The following is a 26272-nucleotide window of genomic DNA, read 5'->3' as shown; positions in this document are numbered from 1 at the left end:
CTAGTTTGCAGAAGCATTTGAATAATAATAATAAAAAAACATGTGTATACTATTTGATACACGTTGTATTATTAAACCTTTTTAAAGTTTTACTACATTTTTGTTGCTGAAATCCACACTTGTGGCATCAAGATAATCAAAGGTAATCAGACCAAGCACAACCTAATGAAACGTATCACAGATAAAGGCTCTTGAAAAAAGATCATGTTGGTGGATATTCCACTCATATTAAAAACGTGTCATTCTTGAATGGCCAATTCTGGTCCCATTGATTTGGAAGTATGTTTCTTCTCCCAACATTTAGACTGACTTCATTGAGTTTGAGTATAAATCTTTATTTGACATTTGTTGTTCATATGGGAATTTATAACAGGTTTTAGAGAAATGAATGATGCATTTTATATATCTATTGTGTACTGTTGTAAACCCAAAGCGCTTTACAATCATGTGTGGGTGGGGGGGGGGGGGGGTCTTTCCTAAACCTCCAGCAAGTGTGCAGCATCGACCTGGATGAGGAGACGGCAGCCCCAGGACAACCACACACCAGCTACAGGTGGAGAGGAGAGAGAGATAGAGAGTCATAAGAGATATTACTGACCACAGAAATCCTATGACATGTGCTTGCTTGTGTTGATCATAGGCCTAAACACCTGTACAAATTTGACACTTGTGTATAGCTTTCACCTGTTTTTTTTTTTAAACATGACCATGTCTTTCATATTTAAAAAGGTGTGTTATAAATGTCATTTATGAAATGACTTCACCACATCTGTTAATACAATTTTAACCCAGAATCAGTTGCTGTCTTTAATCAGCAAGAGCAATCTATTTTTACCTTTGAAATGAAAATATGCAAATTACTGTATGGTTTCGTTTAGCCATTTCTCATTAAAATATATAAGACATTTTAATTGTTATAAGTTTGTAGAATAGAAGTAAAACATTTTTAAAGTACTGCAAGGTTGCTTGTTTCACAACTTGAGCGACACACCTTTGATTTTCATCTGAATCTCAAATTCATCTCAAAGTGCACCACAATGCAGTATATGAGATTATGAATGGCACAGAAATAATCATAACAAATTGAATTATGGCACAACAGATAGATTTTGGCAGTTATTAAATACTTTTTTGAAAATATTTTGTCGCTGCGAAACAGGAAACTCGTAAATATTCATGTGTGCTCGCACGTATATTTCAGAACAGCAGCGATGTAAATATTTGCATTGGAAGAGTTAATGAAAATGATACGTGAATTTGCACCCCTGAGGCAGAGCAAAATGTGGTACATCCCATAGAGGTTGAGTCTCCGAAGCCGCAAAAGGGGTGCGCAAGAAATAAATCCTTGAAAACAAATTAAGATCTCGTATTTTTTTTACTCTTAAACTTTATATTTCGTAATACTAATATGTTTTACATACACTCAAAGTAATGTATCTGAATAGTATTAAAAACAAACTAGAAACGCAAAACTCCTTTGACACATTCGACCCCCGTGTTTTATATTGTTGGTAGCGTCCAACTCACCAGCGTTTCCGCGCGAAAAAGCGGCCCGCGCGTATTTCTCAGCTGCTAGCGACAATTCATAAAGCCCCTCCAGTGAGCGCTGCTTTTGGCACTGTCAGATCTCTATCGCCGATTTTATTTGTTGTTGTTTTAAATTGTGTTTTTAAATAGTCACTTTCTTTGATCAAACTCGAACTTGAAATGCCTACCAGGACCTCATTGTCTTTGCCAGAGGATGTCAAGGAACGGTACGGTGCTGTATTTGCGTTTATGCAACTCTAACGACTGACTGTGTTTCATGGTTTGCGCATTCGCGGGCTTTGTTACACGTTGATCACGTCACATAACAGCCGCTGTTTGATGTGCTATTTGGAGATGTAAAACATGTTAGGTTTTTAATCTGGTTAGCATTTAGCCGTGCTACAAATGCTGTGAGGTTACCCGCCATCAGCTCGAGCGCGGCTGGTTAAACACGCGGTGGATGGTTGTTTTGATACGAACGGACTCACAGGTGTCAGTCCCACTGCATTTGGCGCCAAATACACATGTGTCCGAGTATATCTCTGCCCGCCTCCTGTCCCACTACTCAATCACAAATCATTAGACTCGTAACCACCGAGTCCTCCTGCGTTTAGTGTGACGTTAGTTAATTGACGACAGGATAATCAAAAGTGATGTTAATAACAAAATAACACCGACTTTGTATGCGTGCGTGTATGTTTACTTGGGTAATCCCATGATAGTGAAAAGGCTGTCAGCTGTAGATAAAACCGTTACGATTCAATGTAAAATGTTTATTGCGTGTCGAGTGATTTTGATGTGGTGTGCTTTATAATGTTAATGATGTTTACCTGCATTTTCCCAGGCTGCAGGTGCTGGATGAAGGTGGAGACAGTTTGTCGGATGAGGTGAGGGTTGTTGGTCTTACACGTTCTCTCAGAATTCTGCAAAAATATGCTCTTCATGTATTGTAAATTAATGATTTAACACGTGACATCTGACTTTTTTTTTTTTTGTGCCTCAAACATTATTTTATTACATTACATGAAAAATGCAGATGGTTGCTCTGAGCACAACAAATATCAGATGAAGAGTCGTACTGTTTTTATCCACTTTTGACTTTAATATTTGGTATGCCCACCTTGTGCAGTAATAACAGCAGCACGTCATGTCAATATATTTCCTGAGAACTTCAGCACTAATGTGATCTCTTGACTTCTGAAGCCAAATGTTTTCCTTTGAATATACAATAGAGCTGTCCAGTTTATTTTCCAACTTGCCCCAAATTTTCTCGATGGGGTTGGAGGTGTGGACTTTGAGGGGCCAGTCCGTCATTTTCAACATTATAGCAAATTCCTTCCATCGCAGGTTGTTCTGGCAATAGTTCGTTTTATGGGGATTGTAATGGCCAATTCAACAATCAACTTAATCATCTTAAATATGCCAGTTGTTCTAACAAATTTGGTCTGCACTGTTCACCTGGTCCAGCACATACTTATTTATTTTTGATCAGATCTTAAAGGCACAATTTTCTTTTTTTCAATCCAACATCTTTATTGAAAGATAACGAGAAACATGCCTTAGATTTGTGTGGAGTATTGTAAACATTTTGTAAAGTTTCTTAGGCTTTCCTGTAGCTTAAACAGTCAAACAAGGCAATGCTGAGTTAATGGGTTTGATTTCCAAGGAAAGCAAGAACTGATAAAATGTTAACATGTAACTTGATTTAAAGCACCTGCCAAATGCCTGAGTGAGTTTATTCAACATTTTTGTAGCTTGACTGCTCAGTTTTCTTTCCTCATTGTGTAGGAGTGTGTAAAGGAGAAGCTCAGGTTACTGCAGGAGTTCCTGCTCGCTGATACTCAGGACCAGCTCAAAATCCTTGAGGACAAGCTAAAGAGCTCTGAGCTTTCCACTGTGAGTTACGCTGCCCTTTCAGTTCTCCTATCTACAGCAGGTGAGAACTTGTGCTTCAACTTGAGGAGTGTCTCTTCTCTTCAGGAGGTTTACACGTCAGAGGTGAAGGACGTGCTGAAGAAAGCTCTGGGAGTTGTCAAGGAAGATGAAGGAATGAAGAACAGACATTCAAACGGCTTCTCCGAAAATGGGTCTCACAAAGATGAGGGCGAGCAGGAGGGAGCCATGGATACTCAGGAGGATGGAGATGCTATAAAGTCTCCCAGCGCCCCAAAAGGAAGGGGCGGCCGTCGCAGTAAAGCAGACTCTGAGCCCAAGAGTGAGATTCAAGCTTTTAAGGCTTTTAATTACTCTCTATAGGTTACAACAGCTGCATCTCTACATTGTGTGCTGGATGAAGAATATTTAGTCTTTTATAAATGATGCATTTTATTCCCTCACAGAATCTCCAGCCAGTACCAGGGTCACACGTAACTCTGGAAAACAGCCAACTATCCTCTCCATGTTCTCTAGAGTGTAAGTCAACAGTTTAAGTGTTGTCCTCTTGTGCATATCTGATGTGAAATGGCAGTTTTGTGCTTGGGCTGTTGAAATCCGATCGCGCTCGTATGTCTTTGGTCACTTAATAAATGGGTGTTGTACCTTCTTTCAATAGCCCAAAACGCAAGTCTGATGAGTTGAATGGAGAAGCCACAAATGGTGAGGCCGAAGTGAAGCCTGAGGAAGATATTACAGAGGAGGTAAGGTTTTGACGGTTAATGCGGTTTTAAGATGGAAATATTTTAATAGTTTTTTTCTCCACCTATTTAAGATCCATGAGGAGAAACGCCTTAAAACAGAAGATGAAAAGTGAGTTCCACATTAGTCAAATTAAACCAGGTTTTCTCCCAATGTAATGAACCTGTGATGATTAATCCTACCTCTACCTTTTTCAGGCCTGATACTGAGAACACTACTAATGACAAAATCAAGCCTGTGTCCGCAGCAAAGGTGACGCTCATTTCATTCCCCATTCATGCCGCTGCTTATTTTAATGCACCAAATGAAGCCCATTAATCTGCATTTTAGACCCCTCCACCAAAATGTCCCGACTGCAGGCAGTACCTGGATGATTCAGACCTCAAGTTCTTCCAGGGAGATCCTGATGATGCTGTGAGTTATCCCTTTATGTAGTGTTTGTTTGGATGCCGCCAATCGCTGTCTTTAATTGGGTATATAAAGGAATGGTTCACCCCAAAATTAGAATTTTTCATTTACTCAGTCGTGTCGTCGTTTGTTGTTGAACATGAACATTTTGAGGAACCAAACATGTTGATTACCATTGACTTCCATATTGGGGGAAAGAAAGGCTATGGAAGTCAATGGGGTGGGGCCATCAACTGTTTTATTACCAGCATTCTTCAAAATATCCATGTTCAACACCAAAAACTCATACAGGTTTGGAACAACATGAGTAAATGGCAATTTTCATTTTGTTACTCAAAGTTGAGTAATGCCTTTGCAACACTAATATTGAATGATTTGTCTCTGGTAGTTGGATGAACCGGAGATGTTGACTGATGAGCGTCTATCCCTCTTTGATGCAAATGAAGATGGTTTTGAAAGCTATGAAGATCTGCCCCAGCACAAGATTACGAACTTCAGGTAATGAGGAGAAATGCATCGCTCTGAATGGTATTGGTGTTTTTGTTTTTCTCAGTTTTTGAATGACATTACAATTCTCATTCACAGTGTGTATGATAAGCGTGGACACCTGTGTCCATTTGACTCTGGCCTCATTGAGAAAAATGTGGAGCTGTACTTTAGTTGTTCCGTAAAGCCCATCTACGATGACAACCCATGCATGGATGGTATGTCCCAAGTTTACTTACAGTGAACACAAGCCATTTTAAGGTTAAGTGCAGATTAAATTGTTTGCAATTATTCTCTTTAGGTGGGGTTCCTGCCAAAAAGCTTGGTCCCATCAATGCTTGGTGGATCACTGGTTTTGATGGTGGGGAGAAGGCTTTAATTGGCTTTACCACAGGTCAGTATTTTCTGAAGGAATCTGTCTCATCCTAGTCAGATTAGTCCATGCACATGAGATCCAACCAGTTTTATTTCTTCTCCACAGCATTTGCTGACTACATCCTAATGGACCCCAGTGAGGAGTACTCTCCCATTTTTGCTCTGATGCAGGAGAAGATCTACATGAGCAAGATTGTGGTTGAATTTCTTCAGAAGAACCAAGATGCCACATATGAGGATCTGCTAAACAAAATTGAGGTGAGCTGATTGACATGGTCTTGGTGTGTGTGTCTGGTCCCATTGGTAGCAGTGCTGACCTGTTCCTTCATGTCTTTAGACTACTGTTCCACCTGCTGGGCTTAACTTCAACCGCTTCACAGAGGACACACTTCTGCGCCATGCCCAGTTTGTGGTGGAGCAGATGGAGAGTTATGATGAGGCTGGAGACTCGGACGAGCAGCCCATCATCGTCACTCCCTGTATGAGAGACTTGATCAAGCTGGCTGGTGTGACCTTGGGCAAGAGGTGAGTTTCATAGTGAAACTTCTGGATGTTATTTATCAGCCTTGAGTGACGATATAATGGGGACTACTTATAATTAAAAGAACAGTGTGCCTAGAAAGTCTATGCTCTTAAAGGATTTTTTTAATTGCCTGGAACATTTAATATAGTCCTTAGAGTAATGCCACTAAAAGTTTGCAGATGTGTGCAGCTTTAATGAGGGGGGTTTCTGTTCTTGGATGATATGCAAAGGACCTGCTAATGGTTTAATATTCTCCATGTACCTGGATATCCAGTGCTAATGAAACTTAGGTAAATTGGCTTTTTTCCAAAAGTCTGAATGTAAAGTTTTTTTTTTTTTTTTTTTTTTTTCACCCATATCAAGTTTTATGTATTTTTTTTGTTTACTGTTAAGTTGTTACCATAGATGTTGACCTACTCTGCTCGTTTGGTATACATTTTTTTTGCAGGTCATAGTGTCTTAAATTTGTGCTTGAAACATTTCTAGACATCCCGAGAAGTTGGCTGTGTGCCATTTAAACATCATTACTACATACCAAAAAGCACTATGGGGAAACTTCAACACCCATAATGCACTGGGTGTTGAAGTTTACCTTTTAGTAAAGTGGATAAATGTTTGAATAGTTTTCTTTTGACGTGTAAACCATTTCTAAAAGCTATGGTAGAATCGTTCTTTGGTTTGTTGTGATGTTAAGGTTCACTCGTGCTTGTTGCATGATCTCCTCATGTTTCTAATTATCCTCTAACCTTTCCAAACGCAGCAGGCAGCTGTACTGGTATGTAAAGCCTGATGTTTCTGCAGAGTGTGTGGCTTGGTTTATTTATTTTCCCCATACGCTCAACTGCAGTAGCCTGTGTTGGTGGTAAACTACTTCACTAGCTGAAAGGGGTGGGTGATGAGAGCAAGAACATTTTTCCATAGCTTTTTTTTCCTCTTCCTCCCTGACTTGCATGGTTCTGCATAACATATGTTAGTTTGGGCTCCCATTGTTTGAATTTACAAGTTGCCCATTTAGGAAAAACTAAGCCTCTGAAAGAACTGAATGTCCTTGTCCTGTAAAGCATGGAGCCGATCTGCTCAGATGATCTTTAAAACCAACTTTAAAGTGAGAAATTTGACAGATTGTCAATCTGTTCATTGTCCTGTGACATCCATATATATTTCAAGCATGGCTCCTTTTTTCATTGGCTGTTAGTGGTCTCGGTGTTTCTAAATGGTGTATTTGCAGCTCATTACATTTATTTTGTTTTTCAGGAGAGCAGCCCGAAGACAAGCCATCCGTCATCCCACCAAGATTGAAAAGGACAGCAAGGGCCCAACTAAAGCCACCACCACTAAACTAGTCTATCTAATCTTTGACACATTTTTCTCTGATCAGATTGACCAGAACAATAAAGATGGTGGTGTGAAGAGACACCGTTGTGGCGTCTGTGAGGTCGGTTGGGCAAAAATGTCCTTTTATTGCTACCAAAACTATGCCTGCAATGTCAATGTGACCCAGACGGACATATCTTTATTTTTCAGGTGTGTCAAGCACCGGATTGTGGCAAGTGTTCAGCCTGTAAGGATATGATCAAATTTGGAGGCAGTGGCAGAAGTAAACAGGCCTGTCAGAAGAGGAGGTATGCTAACTCTGGGCAGTCGTCTGTCTTGCGTAATCATTCTGCTTGGCAAAAATTTAGTATTGTTTCCATGTGTTGTGAAATGAGACTAAATGTCAGAGCTGGTTTCTGAATTGAGACCAACATGACTGTTTGTTTTGGACCGTTTCCTCACTCCATTCCTTGTCTTGGCTTCTTTGACTTTTATATATATCTCTCTCTCGATCTATCTACCTATATATCTCACACACACACATGTATGGAAAAAAAGCCAGTGATTGTGTATGTCAATTTGCTGAAATTTTGTAGTTGGGGCAGGGCTGGGCTGTTTGGCAAGGGTTTTTTTTTCTTTTTTCTCTTGATTCAAATGGTCAACTTTGAAAATATAACTACAAAATTCAAGTAACCTTTTATTAGTCTATTTAAAGAATTCTATTCCAAGTGCACCACACGGTGTTGTGAACATGATTTAAATGTTAAACAAATCACCTGTTAAGTATCTTGGCAGGAATGCATGAACTACATCTTGTAAAAACTTATCTAATACAGGTTCATGCGTTCAGAAATGAGGAAAAAGCTTTAAAAAAAAAAAAAAAAAAAACACAAATGTCAAGGCAGTTCAATGACTGAAGGTGTAACACCATTAGGTGTAACACACGTGCGCCGACATGCCGTGAGATCATTTCTCTTTTACTCGTATCATTGGTATTGTCGGTGTCTAATTTGAACATTTAGTAATACTTCTATTCAAAGTTCCGCAATTCCTCAATTTCTAAAATAAAATAATGGAAAAACTTAACATTCTAAGTGATGTCTGTTCTTACAGGACAGATGCTGCAAGAATTTATACTTTGATTTTGCTTTAGCAACATATCAGCTCAGGAAGGAATAAAAAAAAGAACTGTCATTTTAATTTCTGTGTATTTCAGTATATGAGTTTTTTTTTTTTTTTTTGGTGTCTAAAAGGCTGTTTAAATCAGTAGTTTCAATCTGCCTGTACTGTTGCTTTTGTAATGACTCTTGTCTTTTGTTTCATATCTGTGCTCCATGCTGTGACTAATGCTAATAAAGCACAGTATCTTCTAGTCAGTGTGCTGCCCCCTGTCATACAGTATGAGAACAGCTAAACCCTTTTTAAGAAACACTATTTACTCCCAGTTTATGTTCTCCAGCTCAATGACCTTTGATTTTTGTTTGCCGGAATAAAGCTAAATCCATCCTAATGTCCCCTGTCCAGATGTCCCAACCTGGCAGTGAAAGAAGCGGAGGATGATGAGAATATGGATGAGGAGGAAGTGTTGCCGGTTAAGGAGACAAAGAAAATGTCTCAGGCAAAGAAGAAAAAACAGACCAAGAATAAGATCACCTGGGTGGGCGAGCCCATCAAGGTATGTGATCTGTCATACAAAAACAAACTGGATGTGCATTTCCTGGACTTGAAGTATTGATGTTGTCTTTTCAGACTGATGGAAGGAAGGAGTACTACATGAAAGTGTGTGTGGAGAATGAGATAGTGGAGGTGGGAGACTGTGTGTCTGTCAGCCCTGCTGACCCGTCACATCCCCTCTACTTGGCCAGGTAACTTTTATCAAAGCAAATCTGGGTTCTTGGCACCATATTGCCTTAAATTAAGCCAACGTCTTGCCTGTGATTCTAGGATCACAGCGTTGTGGGAGGATGGTGAGAAGATGTTTCATGCGCACTGGTTTTGCCGTGGTACTGATACGGTTCTTGGGGAGTCATCGGACCCTCTTGAGCTCTTCCTTGTGGATGAGTGTGAAGATATGCAGCTGAGTTTCGTCCAAGGCAAGGTCAACGTCCTCTACAAGGCTCCATCTGAAAACTGGTTCATGGAGGTACAGACGCTGAAGTCTGCTCTACATTTATCTGTAGCATACTGGACTGGAGGTATTTAATAATTGTATGTTTTCAGGGTGGAATGGATGATGACATTAAAGTGATTGAAGATGATGGCAAAAGCTTCTTCTATCAGCTCTTGTATGATGGCGATTGTGCTCGCTTCGAGTCTCCTCCTAAGGTCATACCGTCAGAGGACCACAAATATAAGTGAGCGCCCCTTTAAGACTGAAGACTCTTTCTGACAGATCTGTTTTTCTGTGCATGCATTTAAACATGTTTCATGGCAGGTTCTGTGCCAGCTGCGTAAGGAATAAGGAACGAGATGTTCAGGAAGTGCCTAGTGTCTGTGAACCCCTGGAGGATGAGGAGAGCGACTCTAAAGTCTTCTATGGTTTGGCAACCCTGAAGGGCGAGCAGTACAGAGTAGGGGACAGTGTCTATCTTCCCCCAGAGGCCTTTAATTTTGGGTAATCTTTTATTATAATTTAATGTTAGAAGGGAGACCGCTGCAGCTACCAGGTGTTTGCACATCAATATAGCATAATTGGTTACCCTGTACAATTATATGGTTCATAAAACACAATCTAATAGGTGGAAAATGTTTAAGTTTTTAGTTTCCGGTCAGCGCTGTATCCCTTCTAGCTGCAACCATATTGAGATTGAAAGTGGTTTTATTAAAGCTGCATTGTTTTTTAGGGTAAAGGCTGCAAGCCCAGTGAAGCGTTCTCACAGGAAGGATGATGTTGATGAAGATCTGTACCCAGAATACTATAGGAAGTCCTCCGACTACATTAAGGGCTCAAACCTAGACGCACCACAGCCCTTCCGTATTGGGCGCATCAAAGAAATCTATTGCAACAGACGCTGTGATGGAAAGCCAGACAGAATGGAGATCAAACTGCGTGTCTATAAATTGTACAGGTGACTAATTTTCTTCCTCTTAAGCAGCTTACTTGACTAACATCAGTTTCCTGAAGGACAACCTTTAGCATGAAGTTTCCACTAAGGCTGTACATAAGTGTTGTCAAAAGACCCACTACTCCAGTACCAAGTCAGTACTAAATAAATAGAAATGTGACTGGACCAGTACCGGTGGTACAGAGGACCCGGTCAAACTGGTTCTAGATGCATACAGCGCTATGATTTCCATGAGGCAGAAAACACCAGACGAAATCTCAATCCAATCGTGAAAATGAAACTTTTAATATGGACAGTCACTGAATTTGTCAAAGTTAGCATAAATTAATCCAATCAAATCTCCGTACGGACCAGTATCTGTAAATGTTAAGCCGCAAAAGTTGGTTGAAATATGAATCGTGTATGTTCTGCAGTGAATGAATGGCAGAGATGTGAGTGTTTGTTTACTGCATAGACTGAAGCGTGTGACGCATGCAGTAATTTCAGCATCTGCCGTTTCAATGAGGACCTAAACATCACCAGAACTGTTCTGAGTCACGTCAAGCATTTTACAGTTTCATTTGAATAAAACCAGTGTCAATTTAAAGGTTTTCACGGTAACCTGTAAAAATAAGCTTTTTTTTTTTTTTTTTTACATAAAGGCATTGTGCTAGAACTAGAACCATTTAGTAGAATGTGATACTGCTACTACTGTTGAAACAATTAATAATTTTTAAAAATCACACTTTCTTCCATCTTTTAATTTTAATAGAAAATTCCATTTGTTTTTCATAATTATATTACTTGTAAAACTTGAAACACTATTGTAAATAAGTGTAAAGAATGACATTGGTTATATTTTTAGTAATACAACTTAGCATATTAATAATAGAACTGTGGATTTTCACTGGTATTGGTTCTGAATACTGAAATTTTGGTACAGTGACAACACTATATAAACCTTACCTGAGTTTTTCTCATGATGACCATTGCTTTTTAGGCCTGAAAACACTTATAAAGGACCAAAAGGTGCCTACCATTCTGACATAAACCAGCTCTACTGGAGTGATGAAGAGGTGACTGTAAATATGGCAGAAGTGCTGGGACGCTGTCAAGTAGAGTATGCAGAGGACCTGGTAGAAAGCATCCAGGACTATTCGAGCAGAGGACCTGATCGCTTTTATTTCCTAGAGGTGAGGATGAGGGATGGGTGTTACAGGGCAAAAATGGTGGTGTTGAGCCATTGTGCACCTATTTTTCTTCCCAGCTGTCCTGGAAAACTTTCAGTAAAGCATTAGTATGTTTGTTTGTTTTCTTTAGGCATACAATGCCAGGACTAAGAGCTTTGAGGATCCTCCCAATCATGCCCGATCAGCAGTGCATAAGGGCAAAGGGAAAGGAAAGGGGAAAGGTAACCATTAGTTTTATGCAAACTTGCACTCTGTACACTAGCGTTTTCCAAAAGTGTCTCATCCACACAGAAACATCACACAACTTTAACTTTCTGTGCATTCAAAAAGCCTAAAAATAAAAGCTCACTACAGTTGATACACACAGAACAGATTTTCACACAGATACTCACAGATGTTTTCATGCAGGGTTTCTGACAGCAAATTTTATTTACGAAAAGCACTCCATTCACAGACTCTTCCAGTTCGCACACTCATGATTGTATGTCTGGTCTATAACACAGCTGCCCTTATGTTTTGCTGCATAACGATCGAGAGTCAAATTGCTTTCATCTTTGCAACACTGCGATATGAAGTGTACAAAGTAACACACATGTAGCAATAGGGCTGGGTATTGTTCAAAATCTTTCGATCCGGTGCCAATTTCGATACTGGTTCCTAACGATACTTTTTTCGATACCATATATTTTAAAATCCATTTCAACATCAGCACAAATACATTAAACACACAACTTTTATTTTTCACCTTAATTAAAACTAATTCTGGTAACACTTCACACTCAGGATAACATTATTAATACAAATGGTTGTGCTTTTTGGATAGGGGTGCACCATTCAGGGGCGGACTGGGACCAAAAAGTTGCCCTGGACTTTCTGGCCCACAGCAGCCCACCACATCATAACGCAAACACCCCTGTTTTGATGTCATTAATTTAATATTTAAGTATACAGTTTGGTGATTTTAACCAATAGGGCAACTGATCCTAATAAAGAAGAAAAAGAACAGCAGCTGTTCATTTAGCGACTCCTAGTGAGGGATACATGCTCATCAAGACACAAACATTCTTCTAGAACTCACACTTTGCACATACACACAATTATATCAAAATAATTGTCTCTGCAAGTATTCTCGTGAACACAGTCGGTTATGTTTTAAGTGAACGTATACAGTGGCCTGCTGCTTAGAGAAATTCGCTGTACCGGATAAATCTGTCTCTCTGTTTTTTAGACGACGTGAAAGGGGGCGTGTTTCAAGATACGCATCAAGTAGACCAAACTAGACAGGGAGGGAGGGCAAAACACTCATCCAAACAAATGCTTCATTAACTCCGGCTTTGGTTGCAATACTCTTATCGCATATGTTGCACTTTGCTGACTCGGCATCCACGTTTATAAAGTGTAGCCGGTAACGTTTTTAGAAAAAACAACTACAGTTGTGTTGTGTGACTGTGAGTATCTTCAGAAATCCTCCCCGTCACGTCACGTGGTGGTGGGCAGCCAATCATGGCGAATTTGGGTCCTTACATGCTTGTATGCTACAAGCTCCACAGACACAGCCGCTCAGCAAAAAAAAAAACAGCCGCTTGGCTTTTGGAACCGAAATTTGGCACCATAAGATTCTTTTTCGATACTCATAGTATCGAAGTTTTTCGTTCGATACCATAAAGGTATCGAAGTTCGGTACCCAGCCCTATGTAGCAATAGTGTAACAATAGCACTTAACATGCACAATACCAGTATAAACCCAGATGTCTATTGGTATAATATGCCTCACATGACTTAACTCAAGTCATCAGTCCACACTACAACGCGAAAAGTGTTTTCAAATTTATCCACTTTGGAGAGCATTTTCAAAGCTCAGTTTTCCTTGATTTATAAACTCACTCAGTGTGGATGGAAGGCCAAAATGGGGAGAGAAATGCGTTTTCAAATGAAAACGTATTGGTGTCGTCATGGCCTTATTCTGTGTAGTTGTTATGCTTTTTTTTTTTTTTTTTTTTTTTTTTGTAGTTCTCTGTTCTGTTTCTTTGGTTTTAAATTGCCCATCATGAATGCAGTATTTAAAAAATCATGACAAAAGCTAAAAAATATATATATATAAATATAATTTTTTTTTTTTCTCTCTGCAGGTAAAGGGAAGGGTAAAGCAGCCTCACAGGAATCGCAGGATCAGGTGCCACAAGAGACGACAGTCCCCAAACTGCGCACACTAGATGTGTTCTCTGGCTGTGGTGGACTGTCTGAGGGTTTCCATCAAGCAGGTTGGCCTTCTATTCAAACCGGTTTTTGGAAATGTTTTGTTGCAGGGGGTTTCAGTTAAAGTTTCCTTCCCAGTGATGTACTTCGTAAAAGTATTCTTAACGGTCAAAATGGTAATAAAAAAAAAAAACTTTACAAATTTAATCAGCTGTAATTTTAAAGACTTGAGAAATACGGTGTCTGTTTTAATAGATACTAGGTAAAATGCAAAAATCTAATGCTTTTAAAATGCTCTGATCATGAGTAGCGAAACGTGGTTTATTTGAATATTTGGAGTCCTATATGATAGGAAAAACGGCTGTCTCAATCTGTAACTTCAGTGCTTTACATCAATAGCACACATGGAGCAGAAAAGGCTTGAATGGATACAGAAACCATGTTCTTGAGCACCCTGTTGTTTTATACATTTCCCAAACAACAGGTATCTCTGAGACAAATTGGGCCATAGAGATGTGGGATCCTGCTGCTCAGGCATTCAGGTTGAACAACCCAGGCACCACAGTCTTCACAGAGGACTGTAACGTCCTGTTGAAGCTAGTAATGTCTGGAGAGAAGACTAACTCTCTCGGACAGAAGCTGCCGCAGAAGGGGGATGTGGAGATGCTCTGCGGCGGGCCGCCCTGCCAAGGCTTCAGTGGAATGAACCGCTTTAACTCGCGCACATATTCCAAGTTCAAGAACTCATTGGTTGTCTCGTATCTGAGGTTAGCAGAATGAGTCTTGCTGTGAAAATAAGGTGGTCCTGCCTGTTTGGTGATATGCTGCTGGATGCGTTTACCATTGTACCATTTCCTTTCAGTTACTGTGACTACTACAGACCCAAGTTCTTCCTGCTGGAGAACGTGAGGAACTTTGTGTCATTCAAGCGCTCCATGGTCCTGAAGCTTACACTGCGCTGTCTTGTTCGCATGGGCTACCAGTGCACCTTTGGTGTGCTACAGGCAAGTTAGACTTCAGTAATGAAGTGGTTATGTAGTCACACGGGTGCTCTCTCGCCACAAAGGACTAAGTGTAATATTATCCCCCACTTTTTAATAATTTTAATTATCTGTTTTAATGTGTTTTTTGTAGGCAGGGCAGTATGGGGTGGCCCAGACCAGACGTAGGGCGATCATCCTGGCTGCAGCCCCGGGTGAAAAGCTGCCCCGCTTCCCTGAACCCCTGCATGTGTTTGCCCCACGTGCTTGTTCTCTTAGTGTGGTGGTTGATGAGAAGAGATATGTCAGCAATGTCACTCGGTAAGCATTTGTTGTTACCTCAGTTGTGTTTCACCTTAAACAGAATCTGGTTTCTGCTCTGATCTTATCATAACACCTTTTTTTTTTTTTTTTGGTCCAGTGGAAACGGAGGCATTTATCGCACAATCACAGTGCGGGACACGATGTCTGACCTCCCAGAGATCCGTAACGGAGCTGCAGCTCTGGAAATCTCCTACAACGGCGAGCCACAGTCCTGGTTCCAGAGGCACATTCGTGGCTCTCAGTACCAGCCCATCCTCAGGGACCACATCTGTAAGGTCAGTTTCTCAATCTTGATGGTGTTTTAACCTTTGGAACAGTTATGTGAATCATCAGTGGCTTTAAAGCCAGTGTTGTTTTTACACTTGCCTTGCAGAGTGTTTTTTCTGTAAGAAACTTCCTGTGAGACCTACAGGAAGTTAGCTGGCACGATAAAACTCTTGTCTAACCCCTAATGTCATTTAAAGAGTTGGGTGACAACACTGGTGTCAAAAATATTCACATTCATTACTCAAGTAGAAGTATAGATAGTAGGGTTTAAAAAGACTTTTGTAGAAGCTGAAGTATCAACTCAGAATTTTTACTCAAGTAAAAGTACTGGTTTCAAAACTAAAAGTGTAAAAGTAATGTAAGAAAAGAAAAATGCCATTAAGAACAAAAGCTTAGGGTGTGCCACAGGGGCCTATTGTGCTCTACCCCACCACCTAAAAAAAAAAAAACATTTTTCTAAAGTCCATAATGACTAATATTATATTAAAATGCTCATGTTGATAAATTTGGGATGCCTTAAATTAGGGCTGACAGGACCTGAGCCCGACAGATTTCGGCCTGAGCCTGACAAGTACATTTTGATTGACAACTTTTTAAAAGCCTGAACCTGTTTACAGCCCGACATTTTAAATGTGTGCACACACCACTCTTTTGGCTTTTGTCAAGAATTAATCATTTATACATGTTTTAACTGTTCATGACTAACGTAGACTACACCACTTGGAAGTTGGAATAGCCTAAAGAAATAACATAAGTCCTCCGTAACATCTCCGCACTCTAAATAGGTATAGGCTCATTTAGCCTATAAATAGGCCAATGCACCAATAAAACACTTCTTTCTTAACAAATTAAATTAAGATGGGTATTTGGCAATAACGAAATTAAGATAAAGGCTCCGCTGGATTTGCTTTGCCACTAGCAGCTGACATAAATACATAATGTAGACCGAGTAGGCTAATGTTGGCATTATTCTTTTAAGACAATTAATATTTTGTTATAATTTTAAAAACCATTACTCCCCAAGATTAGGCTAGGCCTACATGTTTTTGTGGAGGAAAATGATTGAATCCACTGTAGATGGCTTCAGCACGTTCCTGTGCTCTCTGATGGAGCATCCAACAATCTAACCCACTGGATCAAAACTTTTCCACACATCAGACTTTGATTTAGATGCTGGTGCAACCAATACATAATCACCATAGTCAAGCTTCCGTTTCACCTTCTCAGCATACATTTTCGCATTTCTTTCTTGCCCTATTTGAAACTCATCACATGACTGCTAATTTACCAAACCAGAGCGCAAGCCCGAGCCAGTATAAAATTATATAAATTAACCCCGAACCCATCGGGAAAGTTCTTCAGCTCTAGTAATGAGTGACAAAGTTTGCATAGCCTACTCATCACAACATTGTCAATCGCAAACGCTCTCTCTACTGAACTACCTACAGTAGCTTAATTTGCAGAGGAAGAAGAGAAAGCACCCATTTATAGCCAGTAGTGAGAAATAACTTAAGAAATATTTTTAATAAACCAACCCAACTCTGGCTATGTCCTTGCTGGAGTGTGATTTGTCATGTGCAGGTGCAATGGATCCCATATAAACCAATAGGGTGTTGGAATGGTATATGCTTATACTTCTCATCCCACCACAATCAAATTCACTCCATCTGGATGGCGCGATTTTTATTTGTAAAAGTCTTAAATCGCAGTAACGAACTGATTTCTTTAAATGTAATGAGTAGAAATTACAGATAATTGCGTGAAAATGTAAGGAATATAGATTCCAGATTCCAAAGTCTAGATACCCAAACTTTCTACTTAAGGTAACAAAGTATTTGTACTTCGTTACTTGACACCTCTGGATGACAAGTATGTTTGTCTTCGGAATGTCTTGTGAGGAGAAAAAGCACTTCAAACAAACCACGAGTATCAGTTTTTAAGTGGATTGTTTTGTGTTGTAGGACATGAGTGCCCTGGTAGCAGCCCGCATGCGCCACATTCCTCTAGCTCCTGGCTCTGACTGGAGGGATCTGCCCAATATTGAGGTGCGGTTACGGGATGGCACCATGACAAAAAAGCTTCGCTACACTCACTCCGACAAAAAGAATGGCCGCAGTGGCACTGGTGCCCTGAGAGGAGTGTGTTCCTGTGCTGAGGGTTAGTCCTCCTTTTATTTAATATAGAAGTTTTTCAATCGAAATCCTGACTTACCAGTTGTTGTCCCTGCACTAGGAAAACCGTGTGACCCTGCAGACCGGCAGTTCAACACACTGATTCCCTGGTGTCTGCCTCACACGGGTAATCGCCACAATCATTGGGCTGGTCTGTACGGCCGTCTGGAATGGGACGGGTTCTTCAGCACCACAGTTACCAATCCTGAGCCTATGGGCAAGCAGGTATTGCAAACATGCCATATGCTAACAAGTCACACTGAGTTGGAACAACCGTAATTGGTATAAAAGTTGTACCCTGTTGTGATTTTATACTGGTAACTGTGTTTACAGGGACGTGTCCTCCACCCCGAGCAGCACCGTGTGGTGAGTGTCAGGGAATGTGCACGCTCCCAGGGATTCCCAGACACCTACCGCTTTTTTGGTAACGTCTTGGACAAACACCGACAGGTATGACGCCTGTGCAAAATGGGTAGTTTCTTTATTTTTGGTGCGGGTGGAAAGTATCACTAATCCATGACATTGTGTTTCTCAGGTTGGTAATGCTGTGCCTCCACCCCTCTCCAAAGCCATCGGCCTGGAAATCAAGAAGTGTGTGCAAGGAAAGATGAAGGAGAATGCTACAGGTGACTTTATTTTAAATTTATCAAGTACTTTTTGGTCTCTTCATCAGAATGAAGTTTAATCTCTTGTTCAACTTCTTCCCCAGAGCCTGTGAAGCAGGAGAAGATGGAGGTTTGCAACTAAAGCAGTCTTCATTAAACCGCCGCACATTTACATTGTGTTTGTGAGCATCTTGATGCATCGGCCCGTTAAACTCATTCCATTTCTCCATAAGCTGGAGCTGACCACTCTAGTGGCATTTCAATGGACAGTCTGTGCAGTGTGCCATCATGTGATGTTTTATCAATTTTTAAATGTGATTTTAACAGTGTATTTGCAATTATCCACTATGAGACAGTGGTATTAAGTTCTGTGTAGTTTTTATATGTTGTAATATTTCAAATAAAGCTCTTATTCAATGGTTTCAAATTATTTGTACTTTTCTTGGCATGATCTCAATTACTGCATTGTGAGCTCACTCCATACTCTGTAATAAGGAAGTTACACTTGCAAAAGCACCCTAACAGACAAGTAGGTCAGAGGATAATGTGAAATTTTTATATATTTTTTTAAATATTTTTTTCCAGTTAAATATCTTCTGCCTGTAGAAAAAGTTAATTGGCGTGTCCTTTAACTGGCAATTGCCACTATCTTATTTCTCCTGATTACAAAGCGGTTACATATGACCATATTTTTGTCTAATACATTGAAAACATAGTCTTTTATGAATTACACTAATCACTAAAAGGTAGTCTGTATTTTCAATTTAACACTGCACATTCTGTCAAAAACGGTCATAGTTTGCCACACTCCCTATAACTGTTGGCGCAACATTTCTATCATGAAACACTTGTCAGATAATACATGTTCAGCTATATGTATATTGCCTTACACTCGTCACCTTTAAAACTGACCTTTTTTATTTGATTGGCCATTGACTAGCGCTATCATACTGCTGAGGAACATTTTAAACTTCTTAACAGTGAGTGATGTTTGTCCATCTTAAGATTTTCTTGATTCACCTTATTTACCGATATACCATATTTTTAGACTGGTGATCGTTACCATTTTTTCCATGTTATTCCTCTAATTATTTACCAACAGCGGTTAATGAATCCGAAGCCTTGCACATTGACAGAAAATAACTTCCACATACAGTATTGTTCAAAATAATAGCAGTACAATGTGACTAACCAGAATAATCAAGGTTTTTAGTATATTTTTTATTGCTACGTGGCAAACAAGTTACCAGTAGGTTCAGTAGATTGTCAGAAAACAAACAAGACCCAGCATTCATGATATGCACGCTCTTAAGGCTGTGCAATTGGGCAATTAGTTGAAAGGGGTGTGTTCAAAAAAATAGCAGTGTCTACCTTTGACTGTACAAACTCAAAACTATTTTGTACAAAAATTTTTTTTTCTGGGATTTAGCGATCCTGTGAATCACTAAACTAATATTTAGTTGTATGACCACAGTTTTTTAAAACTGCTTGACATCTGTGTGGCATGGAGTCAACCAACTTGTGGCACCTCTCAGCTGTTATTCCACTCCATGATTCTTTAACAACATTCCACAATTCATTCACATTTCTTGGTTTTGCTTCAGAAACAGCATTTTTGATATCACCCCACAAGTTCTCAATTGGATTAAGGTCTGGAGATTGGGCTGGCCACTCCATAACATTAATTTTGTAGGTTTGGAACCAAGACTTTGCCCGTTTACTAGTGTGTTTTGGGTCATTGTCTTGTTGAAACAACCATTTCAAAGGCATGTCCTCTTCAGCATAGGGCAACATGACCTCTTCAAGTATTTTAACATATGCAAACTGATCCATGATCCCTGGTATGCAATAAATAGGCCCAACACCATAGTAGGAGAAACATGCCCATATCATGATGCTTGCACCTCCATGCTTCACTGTCTTCACTGTGTACTGTGGCTTGAATTCAGAGTTTGGGGGTCGTCTCACAAACTGCCTGTGGCCCTTGGACCCAAAAAGAACAATTTTACTCTCATCAGTCCACAAAATGTTCCTCCATTTCTCTTTAGGCCAGTTGATGTGTTCTTTGGCAAATTGTAACCTCTTCTGCACATGCCTTTTTTTTAACAGAGGGACTTTGCGGGGGATTCTTGAAAATAGATTAGCTTCACACAGACGTCTTCTAACTGTCACAGTACTTACAGGTAACTCCAGACTGTCTTTGATCATCCTGGAGGTGATCATTGGCTGAGCCTTTGCCATTCTGGTTATTCTTCTATCCATTTTGATGGTTGTCTTCCATTTTCTTCCACGTCTCTCTGGTTTTGCTCTCCATTTTAAGGCATTGGAGATCATTTTAGCTGAACAGCCTATCATTTTTTGCACCTCTTTATAGGTTTTCCCCTCTCTAATCAACTTTTTAATCAAAGTACGCTGTTCTTCTGAACAATGTCTTGAACGACCCATTTTCCTCAGCTTTCAAATGCATGTTCAACAAGTGTTGGCTTCATCCTTAAATAGGGGCCACCTGATTCACACCTGTTTCTTCACAAAATTGATGACCTCAGTGATTGAATGCCACACTGCTATTTTGAACACACCCCTTTCAACTAATTCAACTAATTGCCCAATTGCACAGCCTTAAGAGCGTGCATATCATGAATGCTGGGTCTCATTTGTTTTCTAAGAATCTACTGAACCTACTGGTAACTTGTTTGCCACGTAGCAATAAAAAAAATATACGAAAAACCTTGATTATTCTGGTTAGTCACATTGTACTGCTATTATTTTGAACAATACTGTAGCAGAATCAGGTTTACAGGAAACCTCAATTTCTAAGAACCTTACCCTAGTACAAAGGAATATTTGCATTTTCCTCAAGATTTCTTCATTAGTTCCCCTTTATTTCTAAGTAAAGCAGCTTTACTAATACACTCAAATGCAAGTACTTCAAGAACAAGCTAATTAAAGACTGATTACAGAGTGAAAGACATCAGACAACTGGATGTTTTATCATTTGCATTTATTTGGATCACTGCCTGATACAACTGGTAGAACAAATCTAGTCCTCCTGGAATATGTCTGGAGCTCCGTCAGTTGTTGGAGGGTCTGGAAAGACAAGGAAAACACGATTAGATCAGAGAAAGCATGGTTGGTGTTTGTTTCAGACTCTTTCAGGAGGACTCACTTGGCCCATTCCACGTTGAGAATGAGATGATCGTATCCGAAGCCAGACACTCCAGCGATGGCACGTGCAGCGTCCTCACGCCGGTGGAAGCTGATGAAGGCAAAGCCCTGGAGTAAAGAGGAAATAAGTTACATGCGCTATTCTTCTGAAAACACATGGTTCATGCTGTCATATTATTAAAACGAATGTCAGCAAGTTTGTTAATGTTCCTGTTCAGTTCTTTAAACCGAGTAGATGAGTCAACTTGAATCTTTATAACTTCTCTTTGGTTTATTTGTCATTTGTTTCACATCGCTCACCTTAGACTGGCCCGTGTTCTTGTCCTTGGCCAGATAGATCCTCGAGATGGAGCCGAAAGGCCTGAAAAGCTCCTGCAGATCTGTCTCCCTGGTGTCCTCGGACAAGTTGGTCACACGGATTGTAGCATTATCATCAGCTGCAGAGAAAACATCACCACTTTACCATCAGGCTCATGATTGAGAAGATCAGTTTAAGATCTGAATGTCAGACATGTACCTCTGCGGTTCGGCTGCATGGACTCTCCTCTGCGCGTGCCACCGTCCCGCAGGCTGGGGGGAACGTACTTCCCTGTCTTGTTTTGGACTGGTTGGGCAGGCTCGGGCTCTAGATATCAGAGTTAAATAATTTAGATTAAAATAAATAATCGACTTGCCAAACATGGTTAACAGGACGACATGAAGGTTAGGAAACCTGTAGTCTTCTCTTTGTCTCCCGTGGACAGACCGAGCTGCTCGGCCAGCTCCTTCTGCATGGGACCGAGTGTGTCCTTGTATGGACAGCGAGTGGTCCAGTGGTCCCCTTTACAAATACGACAGGACACGATCTTCTGTCCTTTCAGCTTGTTCATGGGATCTTCATCTTGGTCTTGAGCATTCAAGTCCTGTTAAAACGAGCATGAGGATCACTTCAAGTTGGCATCGTTACAACAGAGAAGTGAAACTTTTAGCAACACATTGAACAAACTATTTTTAAGAATAGTTCCCCCAAAACAAATTGGCGACAATGTACTCACCTTTAGGTCATCTAAAATGTGTATGAGTTTCTAACTTTACTGGAACAGAGTTGGAGAAATTTGGCATTACATCACTTGCTCACCAATGAATAATTTTTAGTGAATGGGTGCCCGTCAAAAAAACAGTTGATAAAAAAAAAAAAAATCACAAGTAATCCACATGGCTCTATTCTATCAATAAACGTTTCATAAACTGGAAGTCCATCATTAATGCATTTTATCTTTAAATCAATGCTTCTGACCAAAATATGTGTCTATAATCCACAATCACTCTTCCTCTAGTGAAGAAAGTCCATCAGGTGATCATCTCACATTAAAACCCACCAAACTGTTTTAGGACCATAAACAATGCTTGTGCATATCTCTCTCCTGATTCAGACAGGACTACATTTTCACTGGATAAAGCAATATAATGGATAGATTACATATTTTTTGCCAGAAGCATCAGTTTGAAGTTTCAAAACATCTTAATGACTTGATTTATTACAAACATGCCCATCTGACGGCACCCATTGACCGCAGAGGATCCACTGGTGAGCAAGTGATGTAATTAATGCTTAATATCTGATCCCATGAAGAAACCAACTCATCTATAATCTCTGATGGCCTGAGGTCGAGTGCATTTTCAAGCTAATTTTCATTCCTGGGAGAACTATTTCTTTAATATGCATCGGTGTGAAAACTTCTTCAGGTTCTCATGGTCATACCTCTTTACTGGAGATGAAGGTCATGAAGACGTCATCACTCACTGTGGTGGTGGCAACATTGGGACCTGGGGCATCAAATTCAGAGTTGCCAAATTTTTTCCAGTTCTGTTGGATGAAACCACAATCAATCCCCCTCCAAAACAAACAAAAACAATATATTTAATAGAGATGTCAATATACTAAGGAAAAATAAAGACATACCTTCCTCCTGGCGACTGCTTTGGAGGCCTTTCGCGTCTCAATTTTGAACGTCCTGATAATCTGACCAGAGAGGAGCAAAGGACAAATATGAAACCTGATTCTTCTGAAACCTTTCGACAAGCACAAAATAATATTAAGAAGGGCTCTGCTGACCTTACACTTCTGGCCATCTTCATCAATCTTGTATTCTGTGACAGTCTTGATGTTACCTTTGACGGTCTCTTTTGGTGAAGGGAGTGAACCTGTTGAAGTACATGGACCAGTTATGAATACATAACTACAGTTTATATGGCATGCCATGCAGTCACAGCATGCATGAATACAAACCAATACTATTTTAAAAAGCATTTATTTATTTATGTAATTTTACTTAATCGTTTTTATTTAAATCCTTTTTACAAAGTTTTTTCTCTGACCTCACATTAACGGACTTAGTGAAATATTAATGTTTACTTGGTATTACATATTGAAACGAACTGTTAAACTTCAAGAGGACTTAAATGGTGGGAAACTAGAAATTGTAACCAAGTACAGCACCTGAAATATACACTTTTCCTTGTATACTCATAATTTATTTTACACACAATCTTTGATGTTAAAAACATATGAACCCCGTTGCACAGGTTATTTTCAGCCATAACTCTTTTTCAAAAAACAAAATCCTCTATTTGTCTAATTGTTGACATAAAGTATGGTACCATTTAGCATCGTGATAGTAACGTTATATACATTGCACAACACGGTACGGTAATGTCAAAGAATAGCAGCACGATGTGTATAACATTTTACAGATATGTGTTGCATAAAACAAATAGTATAGTATAGTGCATGTGTAACATATATAACGTTAGCCTAGTAACTTACAACCGTCACAGCACAAAGCACCAATGTTTTTTTTCTGTCAGGCTGACATCCCGCTCACTGACTGTAACTGTCACTATCGGTGGAATAGTTTTATAACTATAAAGTGTGTTCTCGTGTTGTTTAATGTGATGAGTGTAGTTTAAACACGTGCGCGTGGCTGCGCGCGGCCTACCTTCATCTCCCTCTTCCTCCACCTGATCGGCCCAGCTGGGCTTTGAGCTGAGGAAACACAAGATATTAGATGCCTGTTACACAGAATAAGCACTAATAAAACGATATTGTTTCATTCGTACGAAGAACTTACTCGTCGAACTCGATCGACGGCATCTCGACGGTTGTCTCGAGGCTCGAGAGGAAGCGTTTCCCGGGGCTGGTTTTGACGAGAGGACGCGCCGCTACAGCGCCTCTGCGCGAGCGGAGGACTGCAGCGAGGGAGAAAAAGTGGGGTGAGATCAGCTAGTACTGACATCTAGACAAGAAACACGATAGAAGTAAAGCTGAAAAGATGGAGTACATTCCAGAACGTCTTCAGAAAACAGGAGGAACACATAAAAATGCCTTTCATAAATATGTTTGATGTTAAACAAAGCACTCAAAGTGTTTAAATCGTAACAAGCTTTGTTTTTAATGGATTTAATGTACTTAGGTATTGAACATAACTTTTCAGTTCAGTTATTTATGTAGACTTTAAGTAAATACAACTAAGAAGAGTCTTTCATTAAATGAGTAATTATTCAGTGGGCATTAGTATTAGTAACTAGAAATGTTTAATTGTCTTGGCTGAGCAGGAACATGTCTGAACATTAAGTAGATTTTAAAGGATGATTTTCACTAAAAACTGCTTTTAACCACATATATTTTGAAATGGGATATAATGCCACAAACAAACTTAATTTGAGTTAATGCATTACATCTTTATGGCACTAATGTTGTTTAATTAGTCAGTTTAGGTCTCAGTTCTCTGGATCATTTTGTCTAGATTTATCTTATGGTTTCTTGTACTTCTGGGCAATGTTTAAAATAGCTATCAGTTGTGAAGTACAAGGAAAGTAATATTTTATATCACAAAAGACTAAAATAATATTGAGAAAATGATATACCCCAAAGCCATTATATTGGAAAAAGAATAAATAAAGAAATACAAACTGAGCCTGTCTTCTCTTAAATATATTTAATTGGTATTCTTTGCAGCTAGAAAACAAGCATTTTAATGGTCAGTTTTTCCTGTTAGATATGTTCTTGTTTGCTTTTGAGCACAAAAATGAAACAAAGAAAATAATTTATATGTGGTTTGTGGTTTGGCAGATGTACAAGCAAAGAGTACAGTCATTACAAGAATGTTACACTTAATTTACATTCAGGAAGCCACAGTGTGAGATTTTGTGCAAACAAGATATTGTATGTATGAAAGTTAGTCATCTGAGCTCTTTCCACAGCAAACTGTTCCGATGCTGTCAAAAACAGCCATGTATAGAAGTGGATGCAAGCACATGTTCAGAGTGGTCAGGCCCTTTGACACTTGATAAGGATTATACACTGTACACTTCATGATCTTAATTGACTTCAGATACACATGGTACGTCTGCAAAATATGATAGGGCAGAAATGATATGGCGTAAAGGATGCAGACCAGAGCAACCATCAGAGCCACCTTCCTCTTCTCCAGCGCGGTTATGTTTTTATTTTTTCAGAACAGTCCAAATCACACCCAAATATGATGCAAAGGTAACTAACAAAGGAATCATGCATCCTACAATCATAAGAAATAGAGTGTACTTAAAATGGGGTATTCTCAGGCTTTCATCATGACTTGAGACACAAAGAGTGTGGTTTTCTTTGTTTCGGTTCCAGCAAATTTGAGGACTGGGGATGAACCGACGATCACGATGAACCACGTCAGCACGCTTGCGATCTTTGCATGTTTAGGGTGCACGTAGCTCCTGGTGAAGAAGGGGAAAACTATGGCAATGTATCGGTTGACACTGATGCACATGATGAAGAAAATGCTGCCGTAGAGGTTGCAGCTGAAGAGGAAGCGTTCGATTTTGCATCCAGCATTTAGAAAGCTCCACTGCTTGTCATTGGCATAGTAAATGATGAGCAAAGGCAAGGTCAGGACATAGAGAATGTCACAGATGGCCAGGTTACAGGAGAACACTACTCCGGTGTGCCAGTTCTGCCTCTCTCTGTCACCAGGAGCCACAGGGCAAATATATCCCTATCAGAGCCACGCACATCTCAATGCCATACATTGGGG

General features: G+C 39.8%; 2 protein-coding genes and 1 pseudogene across 3 annotated transcripts; 1 reads left to right on the top strand and 2 right to left on the bottom strand.

Annotated features, from left to right (window-relative positions):
- Positions 1-1536: 1536 nt before the first annotated feature.
- Positions 1537-18416, top strand: LOC113072796 (DNA (cytosine-5)-methyltransferase 1-like). Of its 2 annotated transcripts, XM_026245771.1 has the most exons (35): positions 1537-1754; positions 2372-2414; positions 3316-3423; positions 3508-3742; positions 3867-3939; positions 4079-4163; positions 4235-4272; positions 4359-4413; positions 4492-4575; positions 4958-5067; positions 5155-5273; positions 5357-5449; positions 5537-5688; positions 5768-5955; positions 6714-6728; positions 7208-7388; positions 7478-7575; positions 8792-8942; positions 9017-9132; positions 9212-9410; positions 9488-9621; positions 9702-9881; positions 10111-10335; positions 11312-11504; positions 11632-11722; positions 13631-13762; positions 14182-14464; positions 14560-14701; positions 14832-14998; positions 15099-15276; positions 17230-17425; positions 17501-17664; positions 17773-17889; positions 17975-18065; positions 18149-18416. In XM_026245771.1, exons 1-35 carry the CDS (start codon positions 1708-1710, stop codon positions 18184-18186), a joined length of 4521 nt encoding a protein of 1506 aa, XP_026101556.1. In that variant the 5' UTR covers positions 1537-1707; the 3' UTR covers positions 18187-18416. The 2 variants fall into 2 exon arrangements, with proteins under 2 accessions (XP_026101556.1, XP_026101557.1); XM_026245772.1 differs by lacking the exon at positions 6714-6728 and having other exon boundaries at positions 1538-1754; positions 18149-18415.
- Positions 18417-21025: 2609 nt separating this feature from the next.
- Positions 21026-24475, bottom strand: LOC113072795 (eukaryotic translation initiation factor 3 subunit G-like). The gene is made up of 10 exons (XM_026245770.1): positions 24320-24475; positions 24188-24234; positions 23305-23393; positions 23152-23211; positions 22951-23055; positions 21922-22111; positions 21727-21834; positions 21510-21646; positions 21211-21317; positions 21026-21131 (listed from the first exon to the last, which is right to left on the bottom strand). Exons 1-10 carry the CDS (start codon positions 24340-24342, stop codon positions 21116-21118), a joined length of 882 nt encoding a protein of 293 aa, XP_026101555.1. The 5' UTR covers positions 24343-24475; the 3' UTR covers positions 21026-21115.
- Positions 24476-25353: 878 nt separating this feature from the next.
- On the bottom strand, positions 25354-26267 carry LOC113072794 (P2Y purinoceptor 11-like; annotated as a pseudogene).
- Between the last annotated feature and the right edge of the window lie 5 nt (positions 26268-26272).

This window comes from Carassius auratus, unplaced genomic scaffold (assembly GCF_003368295.1).
Source record: "Carassius auratus strain Wakin unplaced genomic scaffold, ASM336829v1 scaf_tig00010452, whole genome shotgun sequence".
Taxonomy (NCBI): domain Eukaryota; kingdom Metazoa; phylum Chordata; class Actinopteri; order Cypriniformes; family Cyprinidae; genus Carassius; species Carassius auratus.
The sequence above is the reverse complement of the archived record's forward strand: the minus strand, read 5'-3'. Positions and strand labels throughout refer to the sequence as shown.